A 15077-nucleotide genomic window follows, 5' to 3' on the forward strand; every position below is an offset into this window, starting at 1 on the left:
CCGTATTTCAATATTTTCAAACTTTAAACGTTTAAACTCTAAACGTTTTTACTTCAGGATGACGCTGTTAATTGGCACACTATTCTTTGGTATGATAATGGTAATGTAAATGAAAATAAATTACGTACTTACAGAAAATATAAGTATGCACCGTTGTTGATGTCTATGTTGAAAATGTTATGTACAGAGACATATTTAAGCAAGGGTAGCATGGATAGTATAACCAGTTATCTATTAACTTCATGAATCCCAAAGAACACGAACAGCAGAAGACTCAGTAGATAGTTTGTTTTGTTATTTCGTGAATACGCCAATTGCGTCACTCCGTCCCTGAGCACAAATCCAAATGACCTGTTCCTTGTGATATGTGTCAGTTTTGTCATATTGCCTCTACAATATCCTATTATGTCCCGGCAAGAGTTCAATTTCATAGCATGAGATCAACCTTGATTAGTCAGTCCATGGGTCTGTAACTGTATTGTTACCCATGTAATTCCCTTTTCATGTATGTGTACTGTACAGCAGGACTCTGTTACATTTTCTGTGCCAACGAATTATATTAACTCTGACTTTTAATTAAATGATTTTGGATTTGACAAGGCCGACGAGTCCTTGTTTTAGCCCCTTAAATGCCGAGCGCCAGGCAGGGTAACAACAAGTAACATCTTTTAACGTCTTTTGGTATGACGCGGCCGGAGATCGTACCCCGGACCTCCCGCTCTCCGGGCGGACACTCTGCCACAAGACCACGGAGGCCGTCTCCATATATGCAAACAATATACAAGCTTTTTATAGGCGTCCTAAACAAAATTTGTTTTTCTTTTGGATCTATAAAAAATACAAAATTGTGGTGGGAAGGTCACATGTTGTCTTGTGTGTCTGATAACGATTCCAAAGTCTTGTAATGGCTTTTGCTGCTACGTGATAAAAAAACATGGCTTTAGCTGAAGATGATTCTCCTGTCAGCAGTCGGCCGATGGCATTGTTACGTTGGGCGTCCGGCAGTCGTGGTATGTATTCGCTGTTCACTTGCTGTGAGATTGTGATTGCTTGCGAATAAATACCAAACGTATTTACAGAACCACAATTGGTGTTGCACGTCCATGTCATGTTGGTGTGTCTCGGTGCCAGACTCTCTCGTGGTTGTACTTTTGCGATATTTCCATCTTTTCACCAAATGTCTGCAGTATCTCATTCTTTCCATAAAAACCAATCCCAATCAATACATGCAGAAATGACAAATTTATTTTTGGTATTAGTGATGTCGGCAATACTGTCAGATATGTACGATTTTCATACTTTTGCATTTAGTTTTTTTTTTGCAGAGTTTATATGCTTCAGGATTGTGGCTCTGCTTTGGAAAATGTTAAAAAATAGTCAAAAGTCCAGGTCACCTTTCAGGTTTATGTAATAGAATACTTCAATGTCAGAGAATAACCGACGATTATCCGCCGAAACATGTTTATATTTTTGTTCATATCATATCATTGCATCACGCAATGTCGATGCACTGTCAATAAAAGGTCATTGTTATTTTTGAGGTTATTTTGAAACGTGGTTGTGTCATTCATTGCTAGTTGCAGTTGAACATTTACATGTGCACTTCGGAGACCTGGATGTCCGGATACTAAAGGTATGGAAGTATTTTTCTTCCGACTGGAAGTAAATGGCATTAAGACACGGGGGTGAAGATTCTTTTCCTGTTTTTTCAATCACATGCAAATAGGACAATAGTTCATCGTTGTAATCAATTGATCAGAAATGAGCTATTTTGGGATTAATTCATTAAATTTTATTTATCATCCATTTGACTGAACAAAGCGAGACATACGTTCATATAAAAATATGCAATGTCCAAGGAAGCTCAACTGTGATGGAACACAAAACGAGGGATACATGAAATAAGAACCAATATATTTTCAGAAACGTATAAGTAAAGTGTCAAGTTATTCCTTCTAATTCTAAAGATAGTGAGAGGAATATGAAAAGCCCTATGAGTGGACGTTTTGTTCAGTTGGATTATATATCAGTTTTAGGCATGTTTACATCTGATAGATGGATATTGCCCAGTTTCCTCCACATCGATCTTGTACGTCGCCAGCACATGGAGAAGCGCACTCTGTGTCATCCACTTTCTTGTTTCCACTGTGGATGTCATCACCACAAAAGCATTGTAGTCCAACCTATAACACACAGAAATCAATACAATTTATTTAAATGGAATGACTTTTAGAGGCCGCTGGAAAGCCTAGGATATATATATATATTACTATTGGGGAAACAAAACAAAAAATTAACTATATGAACATTGTCAAATGGTATTATTATCGCTGGGGCACCATATTTTCTTATATTATATACTGCAGTGTGAGAGTTTTCCGAAGTTGTAAAAAGTTATATTGTCATTGCAGTCAACATACCACTTGATAATTCACTGCTGTGAACATAACACTTTGACGGAACTATTGTCATACAAGAGTTACCTCCCCTCAAATTGTCTCCCTTTATCGTAAGTGTCTTATCCGTACACAAACTGTTGACTTCTTTTTCACGTTAGTTCACACACTGACAAGAGAAAATAATTACAGATGGTCATTTATGGAGTTTATGCCGTTTGTTATTCTCTTGAAAATGTTTTGTTATAAACTGTAAATTTGTCATTTAACTCGTCAGACTGTTCATTTCGCAAAGCGCTATTTATGTTTCTTGAAAAGCGTGTATTTTTATTTGCTTCAAACAGTGGTCTCATTGTTTTCAAGAAAATATATTTTTAAAGTTGATTTTGTATCTATAAGTGTGATACAGAACTTCCGTGACCCTACATATTTCTGTTACTTTTTTAATATTTTTTTTTTAGGATTTTGCAAACATGAAACTACTTTTTTAGTCGCAATACAATGGGTGCTGAATGGCCCTGTGTGATAGGTAGGGTGAATTTACGTTTTAAGGTTTTACATTTCTTCTGAAATAATGTAATTTTCCGGTAGACAACTACACAATAAGTATATAATAAATAGAATATTCCATGTCTCTCGTGAAATATCCTGTTCCTCTCATCTCGTGATAAAAGGAGATATTTTCACGAATGGCACATGAAATATCGACTTCCAAATTGAAACAAGAGGTTAATGCAGAATTCTATTCATAAAATAATTCAGTGTGAAACCAACACACAAGAAAGAAATTGTATACAATTACGAATTGTATATTATTTAAATAACTAGGTTTACCAATCAATACAAATTACTGCAAAATAATTGCAGTAGCAGTACACAACAGAGTGGCAGTACAAAATTAAATGGAAGTGTAATTACAGTGGCATTGCAATATACAACAGCAGTTGCTCAGTTGTAATAGCAAAAGACAGTGGTCGTAATATTCACCAAGCAACAGCTGTCAAGCTTCCAAAATAGGACTAGGTTGGGCATCCAGTGTGAAAACAATGATCTTCACCCACCAACTGATCTTGATGTAACGTGAGATGTGAAAGGAGGCTTCTGCCCTCTAATCTAGAAAAAAATGCTTGTTACAACTAGAAGGTTCAGTACAATGCTTGACTAATCTAGCTGTTCTACAACATTCCAGATTACACCTGACTCCAAAAGCATATATAAATAGAGACAAATATATACATTTCCACACCAATGCTTACATCAGATCCAAGAAGCATCCGCCTAAATCTGCCCAACTGCATTTGGGAGTTACATTTGTAAATATAACATTCCACATGATATCTTGCTCTAAACGTGAATCCGATATGCATTCCTTCACTATGTATGTTTAGTATTTTACATAACATACATTGGTGTATGATTGTTATAAACAGTACAGGGGCGGTCGGGTAGCCTAGTGGTTAAAGCGTTCGCTCGTCACGCCAAGGACCCGGGTTCCAATCTCGACATGGGTACAATGTGTGAAGCCCATTTCTGGTGTCCCTCGCCGTGATATTGCTTGAATATTGCTCAAAGCGGCGAAAACTAAACTCACTATTAACAGTACAAATACATGAACATAATACATTTTAAGGTCAAGAAGTTTCAACGTAATCAACGTGGCTTAAATGCCTTTATTGCTTCGCCGTCATCAGACAAGCTTGAGCGCCTCAGTCCAGCAACACTAACTAATGGACTAACAAAAATGTAAGAACGTTTGAACCATATTGGGGCATGTGTAACACTTGACTTACGATTTTATCTAGTGGGCGGTACGTGCCAAAATGTGATCAATACCTCCGGCGCTGTGCTCAAAAACGTATCAAGACATAAGCTAGGTAAAAAGAAACCCCTAAACTTGTAAATAACGTAACACAGTTTCTGTTTACACCTCTCCAGTTATGAAAATCCTTCAATACACTTCCTCGGACGTTTGAAACTTCATCGCCACAACCTGTCTCCCTCTCTTGCATCACTATGCATCAGGTCATGCCAATGGCAAAAGCATTGACACAGACACCAATCCCTAGCACGTAGAACAACATTTTCCTATAACAGAACCTTGATTGCAGACCAGACAATCGTACCGTATAGTAGTAGTAGTGGTTTATTTCAGTAAATGATGTTAAAGTACTGCCCATATTATTATATGGCTCAGAGATAAGTGGATTTTATCCCTCTAAAGATATTGTAAATGTTCATGATAAATTCTGCAAGCTTATTTTGAAACTGAGAAGAACTGTTCCTAATATTGTAGCAAGAGCTGAACTTGGGAGATACTCGTTAAAAGTAAACCAACATCTGAAAATTATTAAGTACTGGCTGCGTTTATTAACTCAGAACGAAAACAGTATATTATATCACACGTATGTGTACCAGTATGACAGGGCAGAAAAGGGTCTAGATTGCTGGGCACTGAAAGTTAAAAATCTGTTATTTTCCTTTGGATATGGTGAAATTTGGAATAGAAAATCAGTTTCTTGTATCCATTCATTTATATCCGCTTTTAGAACAAGATGTATTGATATTGATAACCAGTGTCTCTTTGAATCTTTTGACAAATTATCTTCATTATATTTGTATACTGACTGACTGAGTATGGTTTTACGCCGCTTTTAGCAATATTCCAGCAATATCACGGCGGTATATTTGTATAAAACAATTAAGTTATCAAATGAATATGAAAATTATTTAAGTGTTGTGAATATTGCTGCATTTAGGATTATTCTCTCACAGTTTCCCACGTCGAGCAGTGATCTTATGGTATCACAGGGTAGAAAGTTAGGTATTCCAAAGTGTGAAAGACTTTGTCCATTTTGTATCATTCCAAGTGTAGAAACATAATACCATGTTTGTTTAGTTTGTCCGTTTTATGACGATCTTAGAAGAAAACTTCTGCCATTATTATACATCTCCATCAGAGCATAAATGTAAAGTTTTATTTACCACCAGTAATGCTTTCACAATCAATAATCTTGCCAAGTTTACATTCTTTGCTCTTTAAATGAGGAGCAAGCAGTTGTCCATTATATAAACTTCTAATTCTACCACCATATGTATATGGTCTCAGATACCCTTGTACTGATTAGTATTGATATTACTACATGCACTTGTGGCGCAACATGTTTGAATGCTTGAATATATATATATTGTAAAATGGGCCTGTGGCCTGATTTACTGAAATAAACCACTACTAATCGTACCGTATAAAAAACATATTATGGTGTCTCCTCAACCATAGTGTTCCAATTTCATGGGTTTAAACACTGGGAAGAAAGGGCCAAATAAGAGTTGACTCAATTACGCTTGGTGACACAAAATTCCAATAGAGATATCAGTCTATCCGCAGTTAATGTATACTCAAAACCAAATGATGAAAAACAGCTGAAGCTTAAAACATATATAACTTTTAAATTAAATCTGGTATGTACCGAACGAGAATGATGAAACTAATCAAACAAATTAATGTAAAGGTGAAAGGTTTCTAGAAGAAGGGCAAATTGTCTTCTGAAGAAACATAGACCATGACGCAGACATGTGAAAACTGCATTCCTTTGCGGCAAGAGATATTACCTGAGGAGCACATGTCCAAGGATATCACTTTCCCAAAAGGTGTGATCTCTTACGAAAAAGGCAATACTGAAACCATGACACAAAGATGTGTGTATTGAGACTCCTGTTGGAAATTGTTTGATATGATCATGTTCATCAGGTTATTATAGCTGTGTTAGATTCTGTTGGTGTACAAGCAGGTATAGCTCTTTTCCTGACATATTACAGCCATGAGATTGCCTGTGAACCATGCTCATATAGAGGCCACAATTATCAACGACAGTGATGCCACCCTGTACTAAGACGAATTATCGAAACATGGTCAGCAATACCAGACTTATGTGATTAGGATCTAAATCCAACAATCCTTGGAATGCTTCAAGTACCGCTCAGGCAACAGGTTATACCTTGAAAGATAAAATTGATGACGTCCATCTAATTCCCGGTAAAGGACCCTCTACCACTGCTATCATCGAAAAGACCATATTGGACTGGGGATCCACAAAAGAAGACTTTCAATGGGTTTAACAAGGACTGAATCAGATGGAAAGACATTGCCTTTATTGACTATTATATTTGGGGACTCTATCTTCTTGTTACCATGGCAGATCAATGTGCAAAAATCTACATGAGTTTGAATATAAGTTTACAGACTTGGTTATATGCCGAATGGCATACAAAAGCACTTTCCATGGCCAGAGCAATCCTAGATATGAAAAGCATCATCTGACTGGAGTTACTGCTTTTCTGCAGATTGCAGAGTTACGTACCTCAGTTCCAAAATAGGAAAAGTTATGATCAAGACAACACATCCGGCATTTCTCTGTTGTCAGGTGTGTTGTGGGACAGAGGAAATGTAATGCTCGAACCCAGGAGTCTCTGTAACACCCAACGTATTTGACGGGATCTACAAGAAACAGATGGAGAAGAAATAAATCTACACAGGTCATAAAGAAAGTAACATTGGAGAAACATTGAACATTGGTCACTTCATTCTGGCCATTTTAGAATAATAATAGCTTGCGACCTGTGAAGATCCGGGGTAGAATAGATCTTCAGCAACCTGTGTTTGCTGTAAAAGGCGACTATGCCTGTCGTAAGAGGCGACTAAAGGGATCGGGTGGTCAGGCTTTCTGACTTGGTTGATGCATGTCATCGCATCCCAATTACGTGGATCGATGCCCATGATGTCAATCACTGGATTGACTGGTCCAGACTTGATTATTTACAGACCGCCGACATATAGCTGGAATGTTGCTGAGTGCGGCGTTAAACAACACACAAAGAAAGATAATACATTGCACAAATGTTATAAACTCTTTTGGGATATGCTCTTTAGTTCATCTCAGTTATGACTTAATAATGGCGACCATGTTTGAAGTCGGACTTGAATTGCGTCTACATGTCCTAGAGGCACCACAACTTGGAATCATTCATTCAAAGTTTCAGCTGTATAGGCCTTGTAGTTTCGGAGATGTCACACATACAGCAACAGTAGAAAAGTGGGCGCAAGTGAAGGTCATAGGTCTTAGTTGGATCAAATATTTCGATTTGCCACAACAAAAACAGTATCAAATGTTATTTGGCATAAAGTATACGTTTTAAACATAAAATTACATGATCACACTTGCTGAAATTAGTATCTTTCTTAGTATGTTTTACACCGATATTATTTCAACTCACTATTGATATGCCCAAAAAAGTTGAATTGTCATGAAAGTATTACTTTGCAAATCAGGTGAGATTTGGGGATCTTTATATATAGAAAAAGCACAGTAAAGTTCTAACTCTCAGGCACAATATAGTAATAATTAAATAAGTGGAGTAAGCTTGAACACAGTTTTAATTGGCTTTCAACTAGTACCACGTATGTAACATTATGTTTCTACTTCATGTCCGTGTTATATATATATATATGTTTGTGTGTGTGTGTGTGTGTGTGTGTGTGTGTGTGTGTGTGTGTGTATTTTATTACGACCCTATTCATTACGTGGTTTCGTGACAGCTGCTCCCAGTGTGTCCTTTGTAGAAGACCTGTTGCCCCGCACAGTTTCCATGCTGCCTGAAAGATGACACAACATTTTTTTTTAGAAACTCGCGTCCTGTTACTGACACAAAGTGAGAAAGACCAATCAGAGAACAACCAACCCCATTCGAGACCGTATACCATCAGTAACAGACATCTTGGATTTTCCAACACCTACCTCACCTTGACATGTGCAGAGGTTAACAGAGACAAATTGATCATTTTTCTTCTGCTTCACGAATATGACATCGTATACGGCAACTAAAGACACCATAACTTATAACATAACGTTCCTGCAAGAGAGATTTCCACCACAGCTTCAATCAATCGTGGGTGGTGTATAACAATAAGGTTAGCAATATTCCACGACGGCCTGTATATAATGTAGTCTTATCAGGCAAACCAGTTTCCAGAAACTTTCTCGTGTTAAATTTACGAAATGAGAAAAGATGATGATTTACATACGCATATTTTGGACTTCCAGTTCCAGTGCGTTCACCCGTTCAGCCAGAGAGGTCATCGAGGCTTCTGCTTTACCTGTCAGATCCAAATTAATGGTTTGATTATTTCGAAAGTGCTGTATAGTTTTCAGGCAATGTGATCTTGTTTCTGACACTACCATTATGACCTACAGTCATTCATTTAATTCCACATATATGCACGTGACTTTGGATATTGTGACCTTTCGGTAAGTAGGGGTAGATGTGATTTGAATTGTTGATGTGTGGAAGGGACTTATGCGAAGACAAAATGGTGAACATATGACTGTTATTTATTGTCGACTCAAGTTTGTCAAGACTCAAGTTTCATGATATAAAAACAAATAATGACTGAAATTTCTCGGTTTGCTCTTATTTGGTAACTTCAATAGGATCTCAGTTTAGGAGATAAACCTGCCGTTTATTGAAATTTGATGTAGTCCCACTGTAGAGTATATACATCCTATTTTAAGTTGGAACCACTGGTAGAATGAGTAAGTGAGTGAGTGAGTATGGTTTTACGCCGCTTTTAGCAATATTCCAGCAATATCACGGCGGGGGACACCAGACATGGGCTTCACACATTGTACTCATGTCGGGAATCGAACCCGGGTCTTCGGCGTGACGAGCGAAGGCTTTAACCACTAGGCTTCCCGACCGCCCCACTGGTAGAATGAAAATAAACCTACTGTGTTTTAAAATTTAGCTTGGAATCGCCAAGTTATTTAATCAGCTCCGCAGGTCATTTCATGGAAATCGAATATGTCAATATGTCATTTCGTATTTCAGTTGAAGAAATAGTTAATAAAAAAAATATAAAAAATCTGAACAAATATATTTCTGTAACAAACTTTTTAAATTTTTTATTTAACATTATATATTTTAAATGAGTAAATCTCAGTAGTTAGTTAGTCTCTCCACTCGGAACTGGGATGTGTCAGAACTTGACCTACATCACCGTTACTAACAACTATCAATGGCTGCCAATGGTTTTTTTACAATATTCGTGCTTCTGACAAGTTACACGAAGCAAGACCTTTGATGTGGTTAAACATTAACATCTAGACTTATGAATGAGGCTGACGGTACAACGTGATTGCTAATGGAACAGGAGCATGACTGAACAGGCCTTATTAAGGATGCAGACAAGCCAGCTATTTTGACATGAGGGATTGGATTGACCTCTCAATTTCAAGATTTCACAGCATTAGACGTCAGTGTGTAAAGGACAATTTGGTAAGTTGTTGTGATAAAATGTTGTTGTGACTTTTAAAGTCAGTTAACTACCTTGCCTTGGGAAGATGCCTCCTGACAAATTCTAAGGATTGTGGTTGACCCAGATGGCTATGAATATCGATCACGAAAAGTTTTATAAAGGACATAAATAATGAATAAATGAGTTTTAAACGCTTTTTTATAATGTTTTATTTTACTTTCATTGTCAGTTGTCCCGAGGAAATTACCTGTTTGTCACCCGAACAGTTTCATCAACATTATCTTTTGTATGCCTCCGTTGATATAAGTTTTGTAAACTTATCATTAAAGCAATCACAGAATGTCATATCGTCGCTAAAACCATCCGATATCAAACTACCATATTTCCTCTATTAGACATCTTTTAATTTCGCGAGGGCAGTGACCCGGCGTGTATTCGAGACCTGGCTTGTATCAGAGACCCAGCTTCTTAATAGAAGAAATATGCTTTACATTTCCCATGGGTGATCGATCGGTAGACATTTTTTAATGAAACGATGTATTAATACGCACATTTTTTATGTAAAAAGGCTGAATGATTTTAAAGAGGTTTCCGTAGAAAAAGGGGAAACTCTTTTTAACCAATCAGACTCAAGCATTCTTCAATGTCATGGTAGAATTCAAGATCAACGGCAAAACGTTGCACGTCATTGTCAGAGAGCACAACAACATTTGCTCTGAGGATTGCAATAACTGAATGCATTTATGTCCCCTAAGCGTCAAAGACTAATTAGGCAGACGCATAGGCATACATGAAACTTGGTCAAAACAACACGTTGCATACGTCTTTAGCGTCATCATCGTATGGAAACGACACCAGATGTTTTGAGTGAGTGAGTGCGTATAGTTTTACACCGCTTTTAGCCATTCCAGCAATATCTCGGCGAGGGACATCAGAAATGAGCTTCACACATTGTACCCATGTTGGAAATCGAATCTGCTATTCGGTGTGACGAGCAAACGCTTCAACCAGTAGGCTACGCCACCCCACCCAAACTGTTTGGTCAACAGCGTCCCACCACACAGCAGGAAGACAGGTTTCTCCTGGTGCAGCGTGGCTACCACCACACTCAAAACTGACCTGCAGAACACCAGTGGTGTTAATGTTACTACTCTGTAGACAGTGCGTAGTCGTCTTTGGCTGGTCTCCGGTCAATTGTGTATTTCTTACCAGGTTTAAAATGTTAGCTGTAATGATTACATATCAGATTCCAATTTTGACGACAATACAAATGTCGATGTTTGCAATACAACTACCATATCTAGTCATCAGGGGTGAAAGACCCGTGAAGATCCGGGGTAGAATAGGTCTTCAGCAACCCATGCTTGCCGTAAAAGGCGACTATGCTTGTCGTAAAAGGCCACTAACGGGATCAGGTGGTCAGACTCGCTGACTTGGTTGATGCATGTCATCGATACCAATTGCGTGGATCAATGCTCATGATATCAATCACTGGATTGTCTGGTCCAGACTCGATTATTTACAGACCGCCGTCATATAGCTGGAATATTGCTGAGCGAGGCGTTAAACAACAAACCAACATCAACCAACAACATCGGGGGTCAACATTACTAATTACGGTCCTGTCTTGTTCCTAGCTAAAATCATCAACTTAAAGTAAATTTACCTGATATATTGATGTACGCCTCCAGTGCCTCCAGTGCCTTCACCCTAGCCACGAGTCTATGAACGGTGTCCTCCACAGCCGTGATTTTATCTGTAAGCATACAGCAGATTTGAGAGTTTTGCCTCCAAGTTCTTGCTTTTCCACATGGTTGTCACCGCCAGACATGCGTCCACAATAACAAGAAGAAAACTATAAACCTTCCCGCCCTCGTTGGTTTCTCAAGTGTACTTAACGTTGAAAAAATGCCTTACTTCGGGCATTCCTATAACATCCACTTGAGACATCGTGATTTAACTGTAATGCTGGTTAACGCGGTATCAAATCTAGATCATTCACTCACACCAAATATACCTTCGTTAAATGTTGCCACGTCAAAAGTTTTAAAAGTCCATGCAACAGAAAACATTGCCAGCAAAGTAAAAACGAACATGTTTGCTGGTGACAGGAGACTTAACATGTGACGGCTTTCTGAGTTAGTTTGTGACTGTAACGTAAAACGCATCGAGTGCTGCTGCAAATCGTCACCTATTAGCGTCATGATTTACTGCCGTGGCTATTGGTTGTAGAACGCGAACTCCACAATAGTTCAAAGATCTTATCTGAGAGCCAATGAGAATTCTAAAGCCTGATGTTTTATGTCCCCACGAGTGCACCCAATTCACGACCCTCACTATATCGTTATGCCCTTCGTAAGTGTTTGTATCCAATGATTATGACGCAGTAGACAGATTGCGTTTCAGTTACTACCCTTGACAATGGGGCTACGATCATATATTTCCTGAAAATACCAGCAGACTCTGACATGAATGCTTGGCAAGTGGCAATAAAGAGCTGAGCGGAATGTGTGCCCAGTTGTGTTTGTTGGCATGTTTGGTGGGAAATGTGTCTCTTTTGTTTTCAACAGCAAAATATAAGGCTGATGGAAAACCTCATCTTGTGTTTTATTTATGTAGATTAATAACTTGACACTAAATAGACATCTCACAAATACATAGATGTAATATTTAACGAATGTTCGTATCTTTTGCTTTAATCTAGAAAGAAAAATAAGAAAATGTGTGTCTAGCAAAGTAGATGTTGTCCAAGATTTATTCATATTTCAACACGATGATTATATGCTACCCGGTAATGAATAACATTCTCTTCTGGCTTGTCCTCATTATTCAGAAAGTAGAAAACGGTTTATTCCCAGTTATTTTCACAACCATCCATCCTACCAAAAACTGAATAGATTTCGTCAACAAATATAAACAAATTAAAATCCATTGCCTTGTAATAATAATAAATAATAAGTGCATTTATATGCGCCAGATGCCATTCACCAAGTGGATGCTCATAGCGCTACACTGTTATTACCCCGGTCAAGGGATCAGTGAGCACTCGATTTTCATTCTCATCTCCCTGGGGAGTATACAACCTTGTGCTTAGAGGAAACTTACTTTAATGAAAAATTCTCCTTTAATTGTGTAATCTTTACCATGTGGCCTCCAGTTACGAAAGTAAAGTGTTAAGTAAAACGGAACAACGTATGAGAAGTTAATTCCGATATATAATGTTATTATTTTGTTTTAAAATAGCTTGTGCATTTCTCACGTTAGCATACTCACATATACTCACACGCAAAAGAATCGCAAGTCGAGTGTGCAGTATACATGTTATTTATTTTCAATAGTAACGACAAGAAATGCGATTAGGGCAAGATTGACAAAAATGTGACTGAAGACAGTTTAATGGATTAAAAGGCAGATGACATAATTATTTTTTTTCAAATGTTAAGGGCTTACACAGTTTCGGGTCAATACCCAAAATGACAGTCAATACCTGGTGTGACCACCATTAGCATTGATCGCTGCCACACATCTCCTGTACATTGAGTGGATCAGACGATTTTTGAAGGCCTTCGGGATCCTCCAGCACACATCCAGAGCAGCTGTGCGTAGTTCATCGGCAGTTGTAGGGACTGGGCGCACGTTGTGCAGACGCCTTTGAACCTCATCCCACAAGTGTTCGATGGGGTTCAGATCAGGGCTGAGGGCTGGCCACGGTAGAACACGGATGTTGTGTTGTTGCAGAAAGGGCATGGTAGCTCTGACAACATGGGGACGAATGTGTTGTTGATGTTGTGCAAAAAATGGAACAACGTACGTAGGGTCTGATCACTTGGTCGATATACCGCTGAGCAGTGATGCCGTGTCCCCGACCTTGACCAACATTCAGAAAGCACATGGCTCCAAGTCTCGCAATAAGTCCAATCCCTGCCCATATCATGACGCTAGGTCAACCCCATGGATCCCTTTCCACAACGTGCTGGTCGGCGACATCTGAGATTGTTGGAACGGACACGGAGACGTCGGATCACAGTGTCCCGGCTAATGTGTCGATTATGTGTATCAGTTTAATGTGAGAGGAAAGCACGAAGTGATGCATGACCAGGTGTTACAGGCTTTGAGAAACAGTCGACCTAATCATTGTTCACATGCACCATTCCACCAAGTTCATGTTACTGACCGCCTCCGTGGTCTAGTGGTAGAGCGTCCACCCGGAGAGCGGAAGGTCCGGGGTTCGATCCCCTGCCGCGTCATACCAAAAGACGTTAGAAGATGGTACTTGTTGTTACCCTGTCTGGCGCTCGGCATGAAGGGGCTAAAACAAGGACTGGTCGGCTCGGAGTCAGTATACTGTGTCTGAGTGGGGTATTCATGTTAAACTGCGGCATCTCACTGTGCTAGCACTATAAATCGGCATCAGTCCGGACTAGTACAAGCAGCCATGCACACACACACACGTGCATGCACGTCGCTATATAAGTGCAATAATCTTTGACGCGACGTTAAACCCCATTTCACCTCACCTCATGTTACTGACCAAACGATAAGACATCGTCTGCATGCAGCTAATTTGCATTCTCGGCGACCACGTCTTGTATCATCGTCAACAAATCGACACATTCTAGCCAGAGGCCCATAGTCTCATGTAATGTATTCAGAAGAGTCTAGATTCACTCTGGATTTTCTTAAAAGTCCTGGATTTGTGTGGAGGCGTCTAAACGGACGTTTGGCGAGCGTTGAACTTAAGGCAACATGATAGATTTGGGGATATATCTGGAATTATATGAGACGGGATTATTGCGACCGCCACTGCATATTGTCCACAGATAACTAAATTAGCATTATTTTTAACCAGCTAAATGCCAACGTCAATGTGTCAACTCTGTTTCCATCATCTCAAAGACACACGAAAGGACGAAGGCCAAAAGATATCATTGATTTGCCTCTCCTTCGGGAACAGTAGAAAAGTAAGGACAGAACAATATTCAGTGAAACGACTACAAACGACTCTACACACACTAGAGATCACTAAAGAGTAGATTTGTTGATATTGCTTTGGAACGATTGGCCAAATCAGAAACAGACGCAAAATCACACAAAATGACTCCATGTTTCTAAATATGAAATTTACAAACAAGGGAATTGATGGTTTAAACTAAAGTAACATGCTCAAACAGAAATCTGTTTCCTTAACTGTCCCACAATATTCTAAATTTCAGGAACCATCAATAGTTTTATATTCCTATACGAACACCATTCCATCCATGTTGTTCAATTATTCAACGTGTTGCAGATCGTGGACTTGGCATCACATGGGTCGCCTGCAAAATAAGTTTACTTTGACAGGTCGAATCATCCTAGGCTTACGACGGATTAGT

The 15077-nt window shown here is 38.9% G+C and overlaps 1 protein-coding gene across 3 annotated transcripts; it reads right to left on the bottom strand.

Annotated features, from left to right (window-relative positions):
• Positions 1-1781: 1781 nt before the first annotated feature.
• On the bottom strand, positions 1782-11838 carry LOC124127684 (putative fungistatic metabolite). Of its 3 annotated transcripts, XR_006860022.2 has the most exons (7): positions 11723-11838; positions 11372-11461; positions 8476-8547; positions 7975-8046; positions 6755-6891; positions 3384-3509; positions 1782-2183 (listed from the first exon to the last, which is right to left on the bottom strand). XR_006860022.2 is itself a non-coding variant. In XM_046491087.2 (6 exons), exons 1-6 carry the CDS (start codon positions 11826-11828, stop codon positions 2043-2045), a joined length of 618 nt encoding a protein of 205 aa, XP_046347043.1. In that variant the 5' UTR covers positions 11829-11838; the 3' UTR covers positions 1782-2042. The 3 variants fall into 3 exon arrangements, 2 of the variants coding, with proteins under 2 accessions (XP_046347043.1, XP_046347044.1); XM_046491087.2 differs by lacking the exon at positions 3384-3509; XM_046491088.2 differs by lacking the exons at positions 3384-3509; positions 8476-8547.
• Positions 11839-15077: the final 3239 nt, after the last annotated feature.

This window comes from Haliotis rufescens, unplaced genomic scaffold, assembly GCF_023055435.1.
Source record: "Haliotis rufescens isolate VD_foot unplaced genomic scaffold, xgHalRufe1.0.p SCAF_14, whole genome shotgun sequence".
In the NCBI taxonomy this organism is placed as follows: Eukaryota; Metazoa; Mollusca; class Gastropoda; order Lepetellida; family Haliotidae; genus Haliotis; species Haliotis rufescens.

Coding starts and splice junctions, on each gene's coding strand:
- LOC124127684 (XM_046491087.2), bottom strand. CDS start 11,828: ATGTTAAGTCTCCTGTCACCAGCAAACATGTTCGTTTTTACTTTGCTG. Junction 11,462..11,722: donor CGTGGCAACATTTAACGAAG/GTATATTTGGTG, acceptor GTATGCTTACAG/ATAAAATCACGGCTGTGGAG. Junction 6,892..7,974: donor AGCAGCTGTCACGAAACCAC/GTAATGAATAGG, acceptor TGTTTCTTGTAG/ATCCCGTCAAATACGTTGGG.